Source organism: Phascolarctos cinereus, unplaced genomic scaffold (genome assembly GCF_003287225.1).
Source record: "Phascolarctos cinereus isolate Bilbo 61053 unplaced genomic scaffold, phaCin_HiC Scaffold_4;HRSCAF=312, whole genome shotgun sequence".
NCBI lineage: Eukaryota > Metazoa > Chordata > Mammalia > Diprotodontia > Phascolarctidae > Phascolarctos > Phascolarctos cinereus.
This window is the reverse complement of record NW_027555847.1, coordinates 473,967,154-473,989,493: the sequence shown is the minus strand read 5'-3', so window position 1 is coordinate 473,989,493 and position 22,340 is coordinate 473,967,154. Positions and strand designations below refer to the sequence as shown.

Sequence of the window (22,340 nt, the reverse complement as noted above, 5' to 3'; positions counted from 1 at the left end):
GTCCTATCAATGCTGAAAAAGCCTCCTTAAATAAATACAAATATTTTAAGGCACCACCTGAATTATGAATATAAAAGATACAATTTCTTTTTCACATAAGGACAATAGGATCATTTTATGATATAATTTCTAATCAAGTCTTTTCTCTACATGTTTTTGAATTTTTTTCTTTCCTGTTTTCTTTATTAGCAGATTTAAAACTATAGCCTCATTTACATGTGTTTGATCAGCCATCTCTAACATCTAATAACTAGCATTTATATAATAATAACTAGAATTCACCATTAGCATAAGCATGCACGCACACACACACAAGTGCTTTAAGATTTATAAAATGTTTAATAAAATATATCTCATTTTATCCTCACAAAAACTCTGGGAACTAGGTACTGTTTTTATTATCCCCATTTTACAGATGAGGAAACTGAGGCAAACAAAGGTCAAATGACTTGACCAGGGTCACATAGCTAGTATGTATCTAAAGCTAAATTTAAACTCGGGTCATCCTGACTCCAGGCCTGGCATTCTATCCACTCTGCCACCTATAGATGTTTGTTAACTAACTATTGAATTCTATTTCACATAAAGAAGACAGGATTACATAATGTTAATAATGAGTTAAAAGCAGGTTCAATTTTTCAACTGAACTTTAATTTACATAATGCTTTCCAATTGCTTTTTACTCTAAGTAGGAGAGGACAGTTATGCTTTTTCTATGATCAATACATGTGGGGTTAATGCAATTGAAAATGTTTCCTTTATGCTTCTCTGTAGCATAAATCACCTAGGTGCCTTTTGCCAGTTAACAAAATACAATGTGTGTGTGTGTGTGTGTGTGTGTGTGTGTGTGTGTATGAAATAAGCTTTTATATTGTGCCTTTTATGTGACAGGCACTTTGTTAAATGTTCCTTACAAATATTTCATTTGATCTTCACAACAACTCTGGTGAAATAGGTGGTATTAATATCACACTTTTACAGTTGAGGAAACTGAAGCAAACAGAAGTTAAGTTACTTGCTTAGAGTCATACATTTAGGAAGTATCTGAGGTTAGATCTGAGCACAGGGGTGTGTGTGTGTGTGTGTGTGTGTGTGTAAAATCTCACATACATAAGCCTTGTTATTCAGATGTACTCACATAATCACCCCAGGAATTAGAATTTAGTGTATAATAGCTGTTATTTCAATGTTGTTGGCACAAGTAAATATATGTAAATAAATTTGGCTTAAATACATTCATGATAAATTTATAACAGCAATAAGTAATTCAGGAGAGCCCAGATGCACTGCTATATGAATTTGCTTTTTTTTTTTTTTGCTGTTGTTGTTCAGAGAAATCACTGAATTCCATATACATTTTTTTATCCCCCCCAAATGGCAAATATAAATTAAGTTTCTATTTAAAGAAAGAATTGTATTTCTTGTCTCAAAAGAAAACCATGTATGTTGACCAAAACTGCTTCTGTTTATTAAATTTACTGTGCTTTTCTGGTTCTTCTCCTGGCTCACAGACTATTAACTCTCACTCTCTTTGGATGACTCTTCTTCCTGCTCCTTAAAAGGGATACTTCTTAGTCCTCTGTCCTCAGCTTTCTTCTTTTCTTTTTGCTATTCTTTCTTCTGACAATTTCATAAACTCACAGGATCTCAGAGTTGGAAAGGTCTTCAGAAGTTATCTAGTCCATTCCATACAACCATCCCTGACAAGTGGCCATTCTGGTTCCATCAATGAAGAAAAGCCTATGATCTTTCAAGGCAGCCCATCCCACTTTTGAATGACTTAAACTATTTGATAAATAGAGCAACCTCTCTATAATCTCTACCTGTTATTCCCAATTCAGTCCTCTTGGGTCAAGCAAAATGAGGCTAAACTCATTTCCATATGCCTGCCCTTTAAATATCAGAATATTACCAAAATCTTTATTTTCATCTTTAAAATGGGGATGATAAAAACAGTGCCTACTTCCCAGAGTTGTGAGGATAAAATGAGACAATATTTATTAAATATTTTGGAAACCTTAAAAGCATTTGCGTGTGTGTGTGTGTGTGTGTATAAAACCAAATCTGTATTTTCAGCTCTAACCTCTCCCCTGTGACTCTCCCAAATGACTTATTATACCTCCAACTGGTAGTATGATGTTTCTGATCATACAAGTTTCCTCTGTTTATAACCCCCAATACTAATAACTTTTCTTTGATCTATATTTCATCTGACAGATGTAATTGTCCAGTGAACACTCATTTGAAAATCACCTGAGTGAAGCTGACATTGTTATGGGTGGAATTTGCTCTTGTGGTTAACTTCTGAGTGTGCACTATCTCCGACCGGCCTACTGTCTGCACTGGGACATGAATGCTGAAGGTCTTTCCCCATAAGCCATAGTGACTTCATTAAAAAACTCAATGATATTCCAGGCTAAGACTCCTCATAGAACATTCCTTTCAACATCCTTTTGGGATTTTAAAAATATGCAGTATACTTTGCTCTGCTCTATGCTCCAGGATTCTCTAGGATTATTAACTAAGTTTTTGGTTATTTCAAATTATCTCAGTCCCATTTACTCTGGATAATGAAGACACTGCTATATATGTGACTGCCTCCATACTATGGTGACGTGTGCTATAAAAGTGAAAGATTGACAAAGCAATTGTTATTTAAAATAGGGAAGTATCAACAGAAGATATAAAACTCATTGGAGGTAACACCACGGGAGTTGCCGAACCAAATCAAATTAATAGACCATCTAATTTGATTCCGATTTCAGTCCTGACCACTACTCGATGCATTGGGAATTAAACAAAATTTTATGTACCTACTCTATTGTGCATTGTTACATATGGGGGAGGGGGGATTCTTCCTGGCCCTTGCAGGTGATTAACTTGAACCCTGAAGCATGAGATTTTATTATCTTTAAATCACTGTCTGGGCTTACAGAGCTGCAAATTTTATGTTAACAGTCATAAAATCATCCAGCCCATTTTAAAATTCAGACACAGTATTTGTCTCAATGGCTTTCCATGGCACTGAATTCCGCCACTTTACCTCATGCTGTAAAAAGAAATCATTTCTTTTATTTGTTTTAAATTTACTGCCCTTCGATTTAATTTGAGTGCTGTGTTTCTGTATTATGGGCATGGTAAAAGGATACTTCATAATTTGATTGAACCTTATCCTCCTTCTCTTCTTTTCTACATGGAATAGAGGCTTCTAATGTCATTCTCTTTATAAGTTAGGGTCTTCTACCATCTTGGTGTAGTGGAGAGTTGTCACATATGTGGCCCATGGGTGCTGGAACCAGATTAAAATGTCATTGGGAAATAACAAAATAAATAGAAAGACAATAAAATACAGATAACATTACATTTTAAAACTAAGTCAACATGTGGCCACAGGGATCCTTATGTACAGATTAATGGCCCCATTTCTATTTGAGTTTGACATCACTGGTCAAGTGGAAAAAATATTGCATTTGGAGCCGGGGTCTGAATTCAAATGCTGCCCCTGCTACTTCTATCTGTGATCTTTGGCAAGTCACATAACTTCAGTTCCCTCATTTGTAAGATAAAGGGGCTTGGATTATCTCTAAGTCTTAGATTATGGTTGAGGTCTTTTCCAGCTCTAAATATATGGTTCTTTAATCCCATGAGATAATGAAAAGACAAGTTCTTTAAAGTTAGAAATGAGGTCTCACAAATGTATGCTCACCTCCAGGTGAGTTTTGTCTTTTGCAAGGTAGACACCTTCAGAGGCCATAAACATATGAGAATGTTGACGCTGTTCCAAACTAAGCCTGCTTAGGAATTGCCTTTCTGGCTATTGGCAGTGCTCTTAAAAACAGTGACAATTTTTCATCCTTTGAGGATGGATTTGATTTTCAGGAACTTTGAGTCAAAAAAATCCACTGTGATTAGGAAGTAAAGATGTTCATCGTCTTGTAGACAGACTTAGCTTTCTTTGAAGGCAAATCCAAAAGCAGAGGTGGGTTCCAAATTTGGTACAATGATAACATCACTGAAATGAGAATATTTTTCAAATACTGCTTTAAAATTTATAAAGCATTTTGACTAATATTATCTCATTGATCTGCACATCAGCTCTTTGAGGTGACCAATTTTATATATATATGCATATATATACACACACACACGTATATACATGTGTATATATGTATATAAGTATATGTGTGAGGGGCAGCTAGGTGGTGCACTTGATAGAGCACTGACCCTGGAGTCAGGAGGACCTGAATTCAAATCTGGCCTCAGACATGCGACACTTACTGGCTGTGTGACCCTGGGGCAGCTAGATGGCGCAGTGGATAGAGTACCAGCCCTGGATTCAGGAGGACCTGAGTTCAAATGCGGCCTCAGACACATAACACATACTAGCCATGTGACCCTGGGCAAGTCACTTAACCCCATTGCCTAGCCAAAAAAAAAGAACCCCCCCCAAAAAAAGTATATGTGTGTATATGTGTATATATATCTAGATATATCTTATCCCCATATTATAGATGAAGAAACTGAGGCTGAGAGCAGCTAAATACCCTTCCCAAGGTCATATGGTTTTCTAAGACAGGATGCAAGCACAAGAATTCATGGTCTGACACTATACCTACTATACTACTCTGCCTTTTAACACACATATAATCTCCCAAGGGGACTTTGGAAGACAATAATGGAGCATACTTTTTTTTCTTAAAGCATTGGTCATCCCATTCCCATCTTAGGTCCTATTTTGTAAAGCTTTCAAAAGACAATGCTTGGTAACTTCTGGGCCTGTTCCTCCCCACTCCTCCACCTCCCAATCTGTATTTCTTTTCCCCTTGTTCCTAACTCTAACTCCAGAAGCCCCATGGCACCATTCATGCCAGGATACCCTGGCAACTTTGTGTTTCGGTACTGACTTGTCATGGCCTTGGCAGATTTCTGTAGTGTCTCTAAATTGTTTTGCAATGATTAAAAAATTAAAATGCCAGAAATTTAAGATGTTCTTGACAATGAAATCTTTCCTTCCCTTAATATGCCACATACTTAACAAAATAGTTTTCATATCATTTACTATTTCCTGTGATCATGTTCCCTTCCCCTATAGAACAGTAAATTGCAGGGGCAGGCAAGGCCAATTATTAGGGATCATGGATGACTCACTGCACTCAGTCTACCTCATCACCATGATTGGAAGAATAACTCAAATAATGTTACCTGGAATCTCCTCTATATGGGAAAAGCAGTGTTCATTCATTTCTACTGTGGTTTTGATTCTCAAACTTCTTATAAAATTTCTTTTAGACCTCAATTTATTTCAGGTCTAAATAGATCAAAAAGGCCACCTACATTAATTGGATAGTATTCCCTTTAACAAAATAATCTAACAACTTCAGAGTGAGTGCTGTTAATCTCTGGCTTGATATCAGGAATTGTTTCCATCTTTAATAAGATTATTAACACTCTCTAAGACTTTATCATTCTCTTTGGATCAGGTATGAGAGAGTTAGGGCATAAGGAAAGTTAGGAGGGTGAAGGCGCTGCTTGGGTCCACAGCGCCTTCGCTGCTGGCTGGGGAAGAACTGCTCTCATTGAAGGTTGAGGGGAGGCAGCCTGAGCTATATCCAGAGGCTTACATACTGGTCAGGATCCTATGGTATGTGGCCCTTTGACTTATGGGTTTTTGACCGCAGCACCTGTTTTGCTGAATCCATTTAATGTTGAGAAAATACCTATCAAAATTCAATCAACCAATTAATTAGCACTTATTAAACATTTCCTATGTAGAAGCATTATTCTGAGTGCTGGGGATACAAAGATAAAAGCAGAACAATCCTTACCCTCAAGGAATTTATGTTGTAAAAGGGGAAGAAAGGGGGAAACAATACACACATGTGAATATTACATGTATGTGTAAATATATATATGCATATATAGACACACATGTAAACATAAATATATATATATATATATATATATATATAAATAAAACTACATATGTATATGTATATACGCATACACACAAAACAAAAATGCATACACAATATTCACAAAGAGATCATGGATGGGAAGGTTCTAGAAGTACAGGAAGACCAGAAAAGGTCTTATTTGGAAGGTGATGCTTAAACTTGTTGATGGAAAACAAAGATGGGAAAAGAATATGAGATAAAGGGTGCAACCAATGCAAAACAAAACAAAACAAAACATGGAGATGGGAAATGGCACACTGTGAGAAAATGCAAAAAGATCAGTATTAATTACAATCTGGCTTCTAACCGTATCATTCCACTGAAACTACTCTCTCCCAGATTACTAATGATTGCTTAGTTTCCAAATCAAAATGTTCTTTTCTCAATCCTCATTCTCCTTGATATTTCTACAGCCTTTGACACTGTGGATCACTTTCTCCTCCTTGATACTTTCTTCTCTCTAGGTTTTCTTCCTACCCATCTGACTGCTGCTTCTATGTCTCTTTTGCTGGACCCTCCTTTAGATCATGCCCTCTAACCTGAAGTGTCCCTCAGGGTTCTGTCCTGGGCCTTCTTCTCTTCTCCCTCTATATTACTTCCCTTGGTGATCTCATCAGCTCCCAGAGACTTAAATACCATCTCTATGCTAATCACTCTCAATCTCTCTGCTGACTGCCAATCTCACATCTCCAAATACCTTCCAGATATCTTGAATTGGATGTCCAGTAGGCATATTAAACTCAATATGTGCAAAACAGAATCCACTTGTTTTCTTCCTAAAATATCCCCCTGCCCACCTCCTACCTTCCTTATTACTGTGGAGGGCAATACCATACTCCCTGTCCCTCAGGCTTACAACCGAGATCCTGGATTCCTTACTATCTCTCAACCCCTACATCTAAGCTGTTGTCATAGTCTGCTGATTTCACCTCTGCAACCTCTCTTTTGACACTGCCACCATTCTAATACAAGCCTTCATCACTTCACACCTGGATTACTGCAAAAGCCCGCTGTCTCTCCCCAGTGCAATCCATCTTCCATTCAGCCACTAAAGTGTTTTTCCTAAAGTGCAGGTCTAATCATGTCAGCTGCTCCCTTGCCTCCACCTTTTATTCAACAAACTCCAATGGATTCCAATACGAAATACTCTGGCATTCAAAGCCCTCATAACTTAGTTCCCTCCTACCTTTCCAGTCTTCTGATACCTTACTCTTTGACATGTACTCATTAATTCAGTGACATTGGCCACCTGGCTGTTCCCTGAAGAAGACACTTCATCTCTAAACACCAAGCATTTTCTCTGGCTGTCTCTAATGCCTGGAATGCTCTCTTTCTCCTCTGCTCTTACTGACTATTCTAACTTACTTTAAGTCCCAACTAAAATCTCACCTTCTATAGGAAGCCTTCCCCAACCCCTCTTGATTCTAGGTGCTTCCCTATGTTGATGATTTCCTATTTGCCCTGTATATGGCTTGCTTTGTATATATTTATTTGCATATTATCTCTCCCATTAGATTGTAAGCTCCTTGAGGGATGAGACTGTCTTTTGCCTCTTTTTGTGTCCCCTGCACTTAGCACATGGAGTGGTACATAGTAGGTGTTTAATACATGTTTATTGATTGATATGATGATGAGCTGGTAAGTTTTCTGCAGTCACCTGCAAGATTATGTTGCATATCTATCCACCCATACATAGCATCAGGGCATTCTTTTCTATCTGGAAAGTGGGTATTTACCCCTCTCCTTCAATTTGTATACATACAATAGATAGCTGTACATAAATAGACACTTAACAGCTCCAGCAAAATTCCTACTGCCAAAGAAGAAAAATGTCAGAGTAAGCTGTAAAAAAGTGCTTGGTTTTTTAAATGCAGAAATGGCGATTCCAAGCATTTATACAAATTGCTATGTACTGTAGGTTGCAATTCTGAGATAGAATAATACCCAAAGTTGCAACTAAGAGCAAATCTAAGGACACTTGTTTGGAAAGTAAAGGCTTAGTCAGTGTTATGGAGTTCTGGCAATCTGCATAGTGTTACCTATAATGAATGCTTTGTCCTGGAATTTTTACTTTATGTATTGATTTCCACATATTGGAGGTAGCCTGACTAAAATTCCATTTATTTTATGTCAAATAGAAACTAAGCTGAGGTGAGAAATGTAGCAAATGAATTGTTTTGTATTACGTACAGATTAACCCTTCCATCATAATACCAGAGTCATGGAATCTGAAGACTTTTAAATGTGTGTTGGTGGAATCCATATGATGAACTTTAATTTTTATCAGTGAAAAACTATTAACTTCACATAATTTTTATATGATTTATATATAATTGAACCTTCATAAGAGAGGACAGAAAATATAACTATAAAATAGGTTCTGATGAATGAATGGATGAGAAATAAATCATAGGCTGCTATAGTGGGAGTTAAGGCATTTTAGGTAAACCTCTAACATTTCTGATCTGGGAGATATATGAGAAAAAAGACTAGACCAGGTATTGGGTTATGTGGCTAAATAACTTGTACCTTACTGGGTCTAAATTTTTTTGTCATCTGGAAGTCAACTTACTAAATTTAACTCCTGGATTAAGGAATTACTTATTTTCCACTGCCAGGGATAGAGTATGGGACCACCTAAATCAATATGGAATACCTTATTTTGTAAAATCTTGGTCCTAATATCTTAATATTTCTTTCTTTGTGTTTTTAAATTTACACATCCTTAGTCTGTTTTGACTTGTTTTCCTTAAGACACACACACACACACCCCTAATCAGACACTTAAAAAAGTATTTAAGCCTTTTGTAGAATGGAGAATTAAGTGCATTTTAAAGAAGGTATGTTACGCATTTATCTTGCTATATTCAAGACTGAATTATGATATATCCAATAGCTTCTCTGAGACATAGGGCAGAGCACATCTGTACATGTCAAACAAAAGTCCAAAATTAAGCTCAGATAATTTGGGTGGGTTAGCTAACCCTCAGGTGTTGCAGTAAAGGGAACTATAAAGATATAGGCCTTGCCTTCTGTAATGCAACATGGCATACTGATAAGAGCACTCAGCTTGGAGTCACAAGACCTGAGTTTGAGTTTTGGTCCTGATACAAGCTATGTCCATGTCACAATTCTGAGAAGAGAGTTTCTTATCAGTAAAGCAGAGACGAATGCATTTGAATGATGCTATGAAGGTGTTATCTGGTACAATGTAAAGTACTGTATCAAAACAACCTGTTATTCTGTAATAATTTGAGGCGACAGAGGCAACGCTTAAGAATTTGAGACAATAAAGGACAATCAGGGGAAGGATAGAAGATTTGGAGCCAGAAGTTGCCTCAATCCCAAGGCATAGGTGGTCAGTCAGTCACGTGCAAGCCATGCAACCGCAAAGCCAGCATTCATTTTCACCATTGCACCATATTGAATGATCCCTGGATTCCTTTAAGTCCCAATCTAATTTACCCTAAGTCCTTTAAGTCCCTGTCTTAATAGATACCTTTCCCAAAGTCTCTCAATTCTTTATTAGTGACTTCCTATTTATCCTATATATAGCTCACTTTGTATAATATCTGTTTGCATGTTGCCTCCCCATTAGATTGTAAGTTCCTTAAGGGTAGGGACTGTCTTTTGCCTCTTTTTGTATCCCCAGTGCTTAGCATAGTGCCTGACATATAGCAGGCACTTAATTAATGTTTCCTGATGGATTGGATGGTTCTATAACTTCAATTTAAAATATTCTACTTTGTATTTTTTTTCTATGAAGGATCTATGATTTCAAGATTTCAAGTGCTAGGGAGTTGTGTAAGGTACAGGTGTCAATCTCCAGGGAACTGCAAAACTCCCAAGATTGGAACCAGATAAAAAGTAACTTGGAAATGGTTAACAACAACAACAATAAAATATAACAAAATAATGTTAATTTCTAAATCAATTCAATCAGTTCACAATGATAAGTTTCTATTTGAGTTTGATATCCTTACCCTAAAGTATAGAGAGGTTAAAGTCACTTACTCAGGGTTATACAACTAGTAAGATGAGCTGGCACACTAGAACTTGTACCTAGATTGATATGACTCCAATCCAGCTTCCAGCCACCAAGACTGTGTCTGTATTTGCTACCTGTATGCTGCTGCTAGATTAGTAACTGTTCATCATTTTCCTGAGCATTCCACCAATAAGATTGTGGAAGAAAGAAGTCTAGAAGTGTGGCATAAATTGAGAGAGAGTTGATCTGGTACAAAAAAAAATCAACTATGGGGAACTCCACAAAACTGACACCCCCAAATGGATAATTCTTTATTAAGATGAAGAGGTCTTTCTACTCTGTTTAGGTTTGTGAAGCATGAATATCTATTTCCAGAAAAGTAAGGTTTAGTTCAGGATTTAGTTTTCAGTTGAGGCAAGTGGTTGTAGCAAATGCCAAAGTATCCTTTTATGTTTTTTAAATTGCTACCAAAGTCTGTACCTATATGGCCACAATCTGTCACAATATGAGACAATCATGTGTTACCTTGGATACGAGGCTTGCTCTGTATGCAGCTAGCTGCTTCAGGTATTCCTTCTTGGCTGCTTCAGTTTTCTTTTTGTAGACCTATAAGAACAAGAAAGAGTCCTAAATTAGAGAATATACCTGCTTTTGTTTTCAGAGAAGTATAATTAATATCAATAACCTCTTTCATACTGCCAAAAATATTCTTTTCTCAATAGTCCACTTAGAAATACCTATTTTATTGAAAGATTTTTTTTGAAGAGTTGTGGATCATAGATTGTTACAAGGAAGAGAGTAGAGATAGTCCAATTTCACCTAGGTCATATTAAAGGATTTATTTAGGTTAGAATGAGCATTAAGCTAGCTGGTTTAGGAAGGATATGACTTATGAACACTGGTGAGAATACATGCATGTGAACAAAGTACTTTCCATTTATATAGCAGTGAGATTATTTGACCAGAACAGTAAAACACAATATTTGTACTTTAGTAGCCTATAAAAAATGGTTTCCAAAAATCTTAACAACTTCTTCAGGTTCACTAACTTCATTGTTTTCTTTTGTTGGCCCCTCCACCCCCACCTTTTGTTTATAGTCAGGGTCATAGAAGTTGCATTTTAATCTTTTTCTTTTGGATTGATTTTAAGAATGTTTTCAATTTCATTGTTTTTTTTCCCCCATGATAATCTTATACAGGCTTATGAAAATTCTGAGTACAGAATGGGAATAGCACATGATTGTGAGCATTGTACATGGACCACTCTGCCTTGATCCTCTATTGATACTAGAGGCAGATGGGTGGTGCAGTGGACAGAGCCAAGAAGTCTGGAGTCAAGAAGACCTGAGTTCAAATCTCAAGTCATATACTTACTAGCTGTGTGACCCTGAGCAAGTCACTTAATCACTTTCTGCATCAGTTTCCTCAACTGTAAATTGGGATCATAATAGCATCTACTTCCTAGGGTTGTAAAAACGCTTAGTATAGTGCCTGGCATGTTGTAAGCATTATGTAAGTAGTTATTCCCTACTGTAATTTCCAAGCAGGACACTAATTGTTAAGGAACTACTCCGTGCTTATTTTAGAAAATAAAATAATGAATGAATGAATAAGATTTGTTAGGTATAAGGCAAAGGTCATACTGCTAAACTAAACAAAGAAAGATCATTTCAGAGTAAAAGAAAAGATTGGTGACATGAAAATAGGTAGGAATCTGTAGATTCAGTTCTTACTTTTACTGTGTTATATGGTTACTATATTATATGGTTCTGCCCATCTGCTGCTTCCAGTACTTAGAACTCCCCAAACTTTCCGAATACTAGCTACTCTACACAAGGCAAACCTTTTGGTTTAGCACGACTAAGTCTTACTTTTTTACATATTGAACTTCATGTCAAGGAGTCAGGCTCTTCTACCTTTTTCTAATACTGAAATTCATGAGTAAAGAAATATTAATTTGGACATGTTATCTTTGGCTTTGGACAAAATATCAAAACACATATCACGCATAAATACTGAACATAGACCTGCAGCACAGAAACACCATTTCGTTATTTCCAGGGCAGACAATTGTTAGCCGAGCTTGATTCCCTGCTGTGAAATTCAATATGTGAGAAATACTATTTATTCCTGGTTACTAAGTGTTTTTAATTAAGATGGACTATCTCAAGGTAAACAAATGATTAGCCTGGAGAAAGGAATTAGGAACAAGACCCTAATTAATACATTTACTAATTGTTCATTCCTTTCTGGGCCTTGTTCTTCACTTTCTCTGGATTTAAAATCATGCCTCTACTGCAGTCTTATCCAGGAGCCTCCTCACTCTGGAACATCTGGAACATCTTGGAAAACACCAAGAATGTGCTCCCTGGAATATCCTTCCACACGCAGTCCTTTCTTCTCCCACTGATAAGTTTCTTCTGGAGCCTCCATTCTGTGATGGGGTCCAGGCTGGACTGTCTTCAGTCCCCTCCTGATCCCATTCCTGACTTTTTTCTAGACTTCACAATTATGAATTCAGGCCATGGACCTTCTTAACCTCCCAACCTGCCCTTCAGCTCTCCTTTTGTGTGTTGTCTTCTCCAATTAGAATGTAAGCTCCTTGAGGAAAGAGACTGTTATTTGTTTTTGCTTCTATTTGTACCCCTTCAGTGTTTAGTATGGTGTTAGGTACATATTGACGCATGTATAAATGCTTAGTTCCTTCCTTCTTCTTTGCTTAAAGAAGGCCCCCCAGCACACTGGATAGACCTCTTGAACTCATGGTAGGACATGGACAAATGCAGCAGAAGATGCATCATCAGTTTTCTCATTTATAAAATGACAGTTCAGCCTAGGTTAGACTCTGAGGTCCCTTCCAGCTCTGAGTCTAGAATGCTACCACCAGAGGCACCAAAGCAGAGGAGATAATACCAAGTCCAGCAAACGCATGCAGGTCAGTCCAGCTAAAATATAGAAGGCATGAAGAGCAGCCATGTGAAATTTGGCTGGAATTATAGGCTGGGGCCAGACTGTGTAGGATTGAAATGATACCAAGCTGAGCCTTTCTATTATGCTAGAAGTAGTACAGAGCCATAAAAAAATTTTGAACAGAGATGATACGGGCTTTAGGAATACCAATTTGGCAGCTATATGTAGCATACATTAGCAATAAGAGAGACTAAAAGCAGGGAGACCAATTAGGGGATGATTATAGGACTCTGGGTGAGAAGTGATGAGGACCTATGGTGGTCGCCATAGGGATGGAGAGAAGGGGTTGGATAATTGAGGTTGTAGAGGTAGAATCAACAAGACTTGGTAAATGATTGGGAGAGAAGGAGGGATGAGTCAAGGATGACTCTCAGATTGAAATCCTGGGTCGGGAAGAATGGGGCTGTCTTCAACAAAAATGGAGAAGTTTAGAGGAGGGAAACCGAGAGTAGAAACAAGTTTCTATCTAGAAATATAGCTTTAAATTCTTTATTTCTAGTGGTCTAGTTGTATACATCTGAGCTAGTATTTAGTTTTGGAGATAAATGTCTGCAAACTAAAAAAGATGAAATATTAGATCAAACACTAACATTGCACGTATTTCATTAAATAGGATGTGCTATTTATACAGCCAATCTGGTTACTCAGCCCTTGAGAAACACATGGTTTTACAGTTATTTACTTGATTTATTTTTCCTTAGGAGAAGCAGATTTCTGTATACAGTTTCTTTAAATCCCCTCTTCAAGACATAAATTGTAATGAATGGCCTTAAACTGGCAGGGTTTACATTTATTCTTAATACCACAGAAACCTTCTGAGAGGTTATTTCCCATAAAGACAGAGTTCCTATTTACAGCTTCAAAGCAAATATTTTAGTAAAGACATTTTTGATAGTAACACATATTTATATAACCTAAGTATTTCTATTTTATTTTTTTATTAATAGGATACTCAAAGTGACCCTCATTTAGGTAACTAGAGTCCATTCAGTTTCCAAAGGTTGTTCTGTCTATGCCACACTTTTGTCTGTACTATTCCTCAAAAGGATAATTGTTAAAGATCAGACCAAGAGACAATCTTCCATTCACATGCAGACTTGCCTGATTACAGCTTTTACACTCCTTTATCATTTGTTGTCTACTAGAACAGCCAGGCCATCACAGGACCCTTTGTTTACATTAATTGACAGTGTGCCTAACAAAGGACATGGTACAATTCCTTTGTTGGACTTCTTGCAGCTAAAATTATAGGAAAGAGTTAATTTCTTTTGCTAAATGTCCACTAACATTAATGGAAAGAGTAGAGTGTGGGGGAGGGCTTTCTCCATGCATTTCATGCTGAATATTTGTCCCTCAGTTTCACTTGGGGATCAATGCTATTATGAGGTACCTGACTAGCATTCATATTCCCATGTTTTCCACAAATGGCTCCCCATTGGCTATTGATGATTGGCTGTGTGGGATCGTTCATATAAGTGCCTAAGTGCCACTTTAGAAAGGAGTAAACTCATCACGTCACATTACATGGATTGATGGATCCACTTTCTCTTGTTAGCTGTAAATGTTCAGAGGAAGGATTTAAAGGAATGATTATAAGAGACATATTTCTGTATTAGTGTTCAGGGGGCAATGGGACAGATCAGAATGAAAATCTAATGTGGATTCTTTCCAGTTCGTTGGGACCTTCATAGATTTGAAAACTAGCCAGGGTTTATGATACTTTATGTCTTATGGCTCTTTGCTTATTTTATATATTAAAACACTCAAATTAACGAGAGCCAACCTGGTTCCAGATGCTGTTTTTGATGAAAATGCCTTAAGGAAGTCCTCAACATGCCACTTGGCCTCTGAATATTTACATAGAACTGCTTCTGAACCTCTAAGAGTCCTACCCAAGCATGGCAAAATTGGGATCATAGATTTAGAGCGGAAGGGTACCTAAGACTAATAACATTGTTTAACCTCCTAATATTGCTGTTGAGTTGTTTTTAGTCATATCTAACACTTTGTGACCCCACTTGAGATGTCCTTGGCAGAGATATTTTACAGTTCATTTTACAGATGAGGAAATTGAAGCAAATAGAGTTAAGTGACTTGCCTAAGGTCACACAGCTAGTAAGGGTCTGAGGGCAGATTTGAACTTAGGAAGATGAGTCTTCCTGATTGCAGTCCTAGCACTCTGTGCCCCATGCCACCTAGCTGCTGTCTGAGGTTACAGATAAAGAAACTGAGGCTGAGAGGTGAAGTTATTTATTCAAAGTCATACAGGTTATAACTGGCAGAGCTGTGATATGAAGATCTGACTCCAAATCCTGCATATTTTTCACAGGTCAGGCTGCCTCAAAGAAAATGTTCTCTCTTCCAAACAGACACTAAAAAGATTTCTGGGCTATTCAGGAAGCTGCATCGGAGGCTCCTGGGAAGGGCAAGGCTCAAGAAGCTCATCTATTATAGCATGACATGCTAAAAAGGGTGATGAAGGAATGCACTTAGAAGTGGTCTGCAACTTATGGGAATAACATTCTGTGATGACCACTTTACTCAGCCTTCACATGTGATAAGGATAGGACTGATTTGCAAGTTTGTGATAGAAATGGTTTCTCTGTCCCTCTCTGGGAAAGACAAACACTGAAAAGGAATGTGATTTATACTCTAAATATTAGTGCTTTGTTGAGCTGCAGAATGGCTTCCAAATGGTGCACAGCTGGTTGAAATAAAGTGAAAAGCTGGACAGAGGAGGATTAGAATATCATAATACACCATATATACAGTTTACTCCAGTTCATCAAAAGACTTTCGAATCTACCCTATACTAACAGTCAGATGATATTGTTTGCTATTATGAGAGAGTTTGCAGGTTTTCTCATAGAAATGCATCTCAATGGGGAAAATAAGATATTTATACATATTTTTATGGGTTGATAAAACTTAACTAATGACTTCTTCAAGAGAGCCAAAACTCAGTAAAATGTAATCTTCTGAATCTCTCATTCATTTGAAAAATGTTCTTAATATTTAAGTATATTTTAATAGATGAATAGTCTCTAACTACAATGTACTATTTGTTTTTTTAAATTACTGATTATGATGGACGTGAAAAGGAAAAAAAACCCAACAACCTTACGCTTAGGATAATTTTTCTTATAATCTTTCTCACCATGCCACTGAGAAGAACTCATATTGAAAAGGAAACTCTTTAAAATCTCTTCTAATCCTTTCTTCCTTCCTCTCTCATTCACTTGGTCCATAGCCTGTATCCAAGCATGTTTTATTTCAACAAACACTTTATAGCAGAAAGAAAGGCAGCATAAAATTCTCCACCTAAATTTGGATTCTATGAAGTCAAATTAGGAAGTTTCTGGTTAACTTATAGTACAATACTTCCAAAGTTTGTATTTGATAGCAAATTTAATTTGTATTATATATGAGCCATAATAACAGCAAGCTTATAGCAAACAAGTACTTTAATTTTCAGAGGACTTCAGAAATTGAGTCTACAAGGACTTCTTTTAGTATACTTGAGAGGTGAGCTGGAGGAAATAAAACATCTATCAATCAACAAACATTTATGAAGTACCTACTACTCATCAGACACTAGGCTAGAATGCTGCGGATACACAGACAAAAATGTAACAATTCCTGCCTGTCCTTAAGGAGTTTACATTCTGGTAGCCAAGTGTTTGATGCATACTCAAAATACAAAGTGTCCCAAAAGTCTTAGTGGTGGTTTCAGCTCTCAAACTTTAGACCTGCACTAAGACTTTTGGGACACCCTGAATTTCTTACAGGATACAATATGTTAATACAATTGTTCAATGAAATAAATATAGCACTGATATTCTGCAATGGGAATTAGATACTTCTAAGTCAACTAAAGCTATAGGGCACATACATTTACAGCTTGAAGGTCAGCTTGTCTCATCTTCTCATTTTACATTAAGAAAACCAAGGCTCGTGTAAATAAAATGACTTGCTCAAGACTACTCTAGTAGTAAGCATCAGACCCAGAATATGAACCAGGGCCCTCTGATAATAAATCCATCACTCTTTCCATTGCAACACACTACTTCCCATAAACATTGTTTACCCACAATTGGACTTCTCAAAATAACTAAACTAGTCAAATTTAGTCATGATGTGATTTGCTTGGAAGATGTCTAAGAATAATAAAACCCAAGGAGATGTCAAAACCAGCATTTACAGAATGATAATGAGGTCCACTATGAAACATCTGGGGAAGGAGGAAGGGGAAAGGAGAAGGGAATAAACAATTATATAGCATTTACTATCCGCCAGGCATTATGCTAAGCGCTTGACAGATATTATCTTCATTTGATTTTTACGACAACCCTGCAAAGTAGGAGCTGTTACCTCCATTAACACAGAGGTTAAGTGACTTGCCCAGGGTCACACAACTAGTAAATATTTAAGGTCAATTTGAACTTGTCTTCCTGATTGCAGGACTAGCACCTAAGTCCTTTGTAATAATTATCTTCTGAGAAACATGGAAGGGCTTTCCTGCCATGCTTTGGTTGTGAAGGTGGCCTAGGCTAGGTGTGACAGAATAGAGTGGGATGTATTCCCATGAATTACCCCTCTATTCCACTCATCTGACAGTGAGATCCATACAAAGAATTTTTAAATAGGGTTATAGATTTAAACATGCCATTTTAATAGAAATGCTGCAGAAGTAACTAGAGGATAGTAGAGGAACACAGGCTTAGTAGTAGAGAGTCTTAATTAGCCCTCCCAACCAGTGACAGCAAGGATAAACAATCTTTGACACAGAGAATTGAGAAAAGTTTTGAAGGTACTGTCAAAGGTGCGACTGACCTGGGAACATAGAGGCATCATTTTGTACTCTTTGTCCTAACTCTCAAACAATTTAGAGCACAGCTCAATGCACAAAATTTTCCTTGGGACATACACACCACAGATGACACCAAGCCAGACATCCAAAGAAAGTAATCCTGGTAAAGTAGACTTTCCAAAACTCTACTGCTCTGTTTTATAGACGTCTCCCCTGGATCTTCTCCTTTCCCTCCAGTGTACATACTCAGCTATGTAGCTGCAGTATAAGGGCCAGTTTAGAAATGCCAACTTGAAGGACTTTAGTTCTCCATGCTTTTATGTGTCTCCTACCAGTAGCCTCAAAGTGGAACAAAGACTCAGGTTCTTTATGAGCTCATGGCAGCAGTTGTTGGCTCCTTAACTCCAATATCAACCATGTTGCTTCTGTGAGAACACTCTGTAGGAAGATTTTTTTTTGGAAATTTGTTCTTTGGCCATTCTTCAATTGATAAATGGTCAAAGAATATGAACAGTTAGTTTTAAGAAGAGGAAATCAAAGCCATCTGTAGGCATATGAAAAAATGTTCTAAATGACTATTGATTAAAGAAATGTAGTTAAAACAACACCTCATACCTATCAGATTGGCTAATATGACAAAAGAGGAAAATAACAAATGTTGGAGAGGATGTGGAAAAATTGGAGCAAAAATGCACTATTGGTGGAGTTGTGAGCTAATCCAATCATTTTGGAGAACAATTCAGAGCTACGCCCAAAGAGCTATTAAATTGTGCATTTGATCCAGCAATACCATCACTAGGTCTGAATTCCAAAGAGATCAAAGAAAAAGGAAAATGTCCTATATGTACAAAATATTTGTGGCAGTTCTTTTTTTGTGGTGGCAAAAGGATGTCCATCAATTGTAGAATGACTGAACAAGTTGTGGTATATGATTGTGATGGAATACTGTTGTGCTATAAGAAATGATGAGCAGGATGATTTGAGAAAAACCTGGGAAGACTTATATGAATTGATGCAAAGTAAAGTGAGCAAAATCAGATCATTGTATACAGTAATAGCAATACTGTACAATGATCAACTATGCATGCCTTTGCTATTCTCAGTAATACAATGATACAAGAAAATTCTAAAAGACTTATGATGAAAAATGCTATCTCCAGAAAAAGAACTGATATAGTCTGAATGCAGACTGAAGCATAATTTTTTAAACTTTATTTTTCTAGGTTTTTTTTTTGGTCTGCATTCTCTTTTGCAACATGGCTAATATGCAAATATGTTTTGCATGACTGCACATGTATAATCTATATCAAAGGGCTTATCTTCTCAAGGACAAAGGAAGAGAATTTAGAACTCAAAAATTATAAAAAACAAATGTTGAAAATAGTTTTACAGTAATTGAGAAAAATAAAATAAAAACATTCTTATAAAAGAAAATTCTCTCTCCAACAAAAAAAAAAGAAAGAAAGACAATTGGTCCTTTGGCCATATATGAATATTTAACACTTATACCATGGTATGGTCATATCAAAACCAACAATCATGCTCAGTGGTGGAAATTACAGAGTTGATAAATTAAGGTGAAAGGAATTATTATCTATCAATTATCATCATCCTCCATCTAACATAGTGCATAAAATACTTAACAAGTCTGCTAAAAATCATGTGTGCATTTTCATAGGATAAAAAATGCTGGATAGTATTCCTGTATTGTATTCGACTTTCTCCCTCCAGAACCTTGCTCATTTTGTTCCTTATACATGGAAAACTCTCTTTCTTTCCTCCCATCTCTGCTCATTAACATCTACTTCTCTTTTAAGGCCAAGCTCTCATGCTACTGCCTCCAGTAAAACTTCTCTGTTCTCCACAGCTGGACACCTTCTCTTATGTACTTATCATATTCTAATTATTATATTTAGCTATATATATGTCTAATCACTCCTGCTTGACTGCAAACTGCTGTCTTATTTATCAATTCTATTTCTCCCAATGCTTAGCCTAATGCACTGCACATAGCAGATATAATTATTGAAAGTTGGATGGATGAATGAAAAATGTCTCAAGAAAAAAACAAGTGTGTGCCTTTAAAAACCATGCTAAGTCGAGATCTTGGTTGGATCTAGAACTAAGCAGGATGTTTTGAAAAGAAGATCACTTTAGAGTCCATGTGTCATTAACAACATGATGATTGCATATGTCTCACTTCCAGTATACTCCATGAAAATTCCCATTTCCAAGTTTGATAAAGTGCAGCAGTTTCCAATATGAGTGTCTGATTTCTCACTTTGAGCACACTTAGCAGGAGGTCCACTCCTGTCTGCCATCCTGCAGAGTGGCAGAAGATTCCTGCTGGTTCATCTAGCACTGCAAATGGTCTTCTTAGGTAAGAAGCCTATTAGACCCTCTTGGTTATCAATTAGTCATTAGGAGCAACAAGTATTTATTGACAGTTTGGCAATTGCACTTAAAGCCACAGAAGTAACTTTACCTTTAAGTGGAAATGAAAGAAGCCATACACTGTCTTTGCTGTCTTTAAATATATTCCCGTTTAGCTCTTCTAGTTAGGAGTTTTTGCTAAACACCTGAAATAATGACATTGCCTGTGTGGCTGATTAGACATTTAAACCCCATGGAGTCAATGAAAGTGCCCAGCAATTAAGAATTAACCATGGGTTGCATTTTAATATAGGCAGCTAGGTGGTACAACGGATAGATCGCTAGGCTTGAAAGTCAGGAATACTCATCTTCATAATTTCAAATTCAGACTCAGCAACTTATTAGCACTGTGACCCTGGGCAAGTCACTTAACCCTGTTTGCCTCACTTTCTTCATCTGCAGAATGATCTGGAGGAGGAAACAGCAAATCCAGTATTTTTGCCAAGAAAACCTCAAATGGGGTCACGAGGAGTTGGATATGACCGAACATGATGTTTTAATGTATGTGTGGTTTTTAAATGAGTTCTCAAGATAATACAAATGTGAAGTCCAAACTCCTCCTCTTATCAGGACCTTTGCATTCTGGCCTCACCTTGGCTATCCAACCACATATTCTAACTAAAACTCTTTACTTTAATCAGATGAATTAATTTCTTTATTGTTACATGAACTGCCTCACTCCCATGCATTTGCTCAGGCTGGCACATACTGTAGTGGGAATTTAATAAATATTTTTTGTTTGCTGTTATTTTCCCTCTTTTCCCTTAAATGTCTTCCTCATTCCTTTCTGTCTGCCCAACTTTTCAAACCCAGGCCAGGAGGCTAGCTTACTTCACCAAGTCTTTCCAAGCACCTCAGCCTATGCAGATTTTTTTTGCTACTCTGATTTTCTATAGCATTTTTTTTTTTTTGGAGTGGAGGATGTAAATGGTACGTAGAAATATACATAGATCACACATGGACAAAGGGAGAATGTTGCTATAAGCAAGATATTTTAAAAAACAATTTGTTATTTTCTTTCCCTTTTATAGAAACACAGTGTAAATTGAAGTTTTAATCAAGGTAATAAAGAGATTTGATATACAAATATTCACCGGATATCCAACTGTTCATAACTACATCTCATACATAAAGTAAGGTCAACTTGAACTTGCCATTACATTAGAATTATATTAATAACAGTGTAGCAGTTGTGTGCAAAGCATGCAGCTGTTATCATGGTGAATCTATTTGGCATGCAGATACTTATGTGCATGTATAGAATACCTGAAACATAGAAATGAAATATGTATGATATTTGAATATAACAATGTGTTTGCTCAATTAAAATAACTTCCAAATTTTTATTATTATCAGTTTTAGAATGGCACAAATTACATTTGTTCAGTAGTATCCTATACTGATACTACTTCAATATAGTCATGGTAGATAGAAAATTCTTTTAAAAGACTCCATAATCACTGATATGAGTCTTTCCTCAGTCCAATGCTGTTCACAACCATTCCGACTTGAGTAGGTAGTGTCTGGGATTTGTTGTTGAAAAAATAGTTGCCAACCTTTTAGTGATGAGTCTCTTTGCACCTAGCTGGACTAGTGGCCAATGATAAGACATAGTCTACTGCTGGGCCTACAAATGAAGTCCTTCCAATTTGTTAAAGTAGAAAGTAAGCTCCCTGAAGGCTGAACTTTTTCCCTTTTGACTTTTTATCTTAAGCACCTGCCACAGGGTCTTGCACAAAGTCTGTGCTTAATAAATGTTTGGTGGATTGAATTGGTAGGACTAACCAAAGATTACACTCAAGTGGCATTGCCATTAGGAGTCCCACATCTGCCTCTGTACCACAATGAAACTTCAGAGGAGGACCTCAGTGGAGAATATCCCTTAAGCAAGGGAATTTTAATGGGAATGCCAAGAGAAGTTCATGTGTGTTCTAGAATATAACAGGCCTTTAGGTAACGTAAGTACTGGTGACATAAAATCTAAGTTCCATGAGATGATAAAGGATAAATGGCATCATTTATCTGGTGGGTGTTTGAGCACCAATGAGGAGTAAATGATTTGATTTTGTGGGCTCAGAGGATTTGTCAGCTGCCTCATAAGTATAATTCTGGCTCTTCATATCCCTGCTGCTTCTAATTTAGCAGGACAGGCTCATAATTGAAGCAAATTAACTATTTACACTTG

The 22,340-nt window shown here is 36.9% G+C and overlaps 1 protein-coding gene across 4 annotated transcripts in view; it reads right to left on the bottom strand.

The window, feature by feature from the left end:
- Positions 1-22,340, bottom strand: part of TOX (thymocyte selection associated high mobility group box) — a 370,938-nt gene that overhangs the window by 16,445 nt on the left and 332,153 nt on the right. For all 4 annotated transcript variants that reach the window (XM_078153395.1, XM_078153397.1, XM_021005919.2 and 1 more), the window contains one exon: positions 10,468-10,548. In XM_078153395.1, the coding sequence (XP_078009521.1) occupies positions 10,468-10,548 (81 nt within the window). The remainder of the gene's footprint in view (positions 1-10,467; positions 10,549-22,340) is intronic.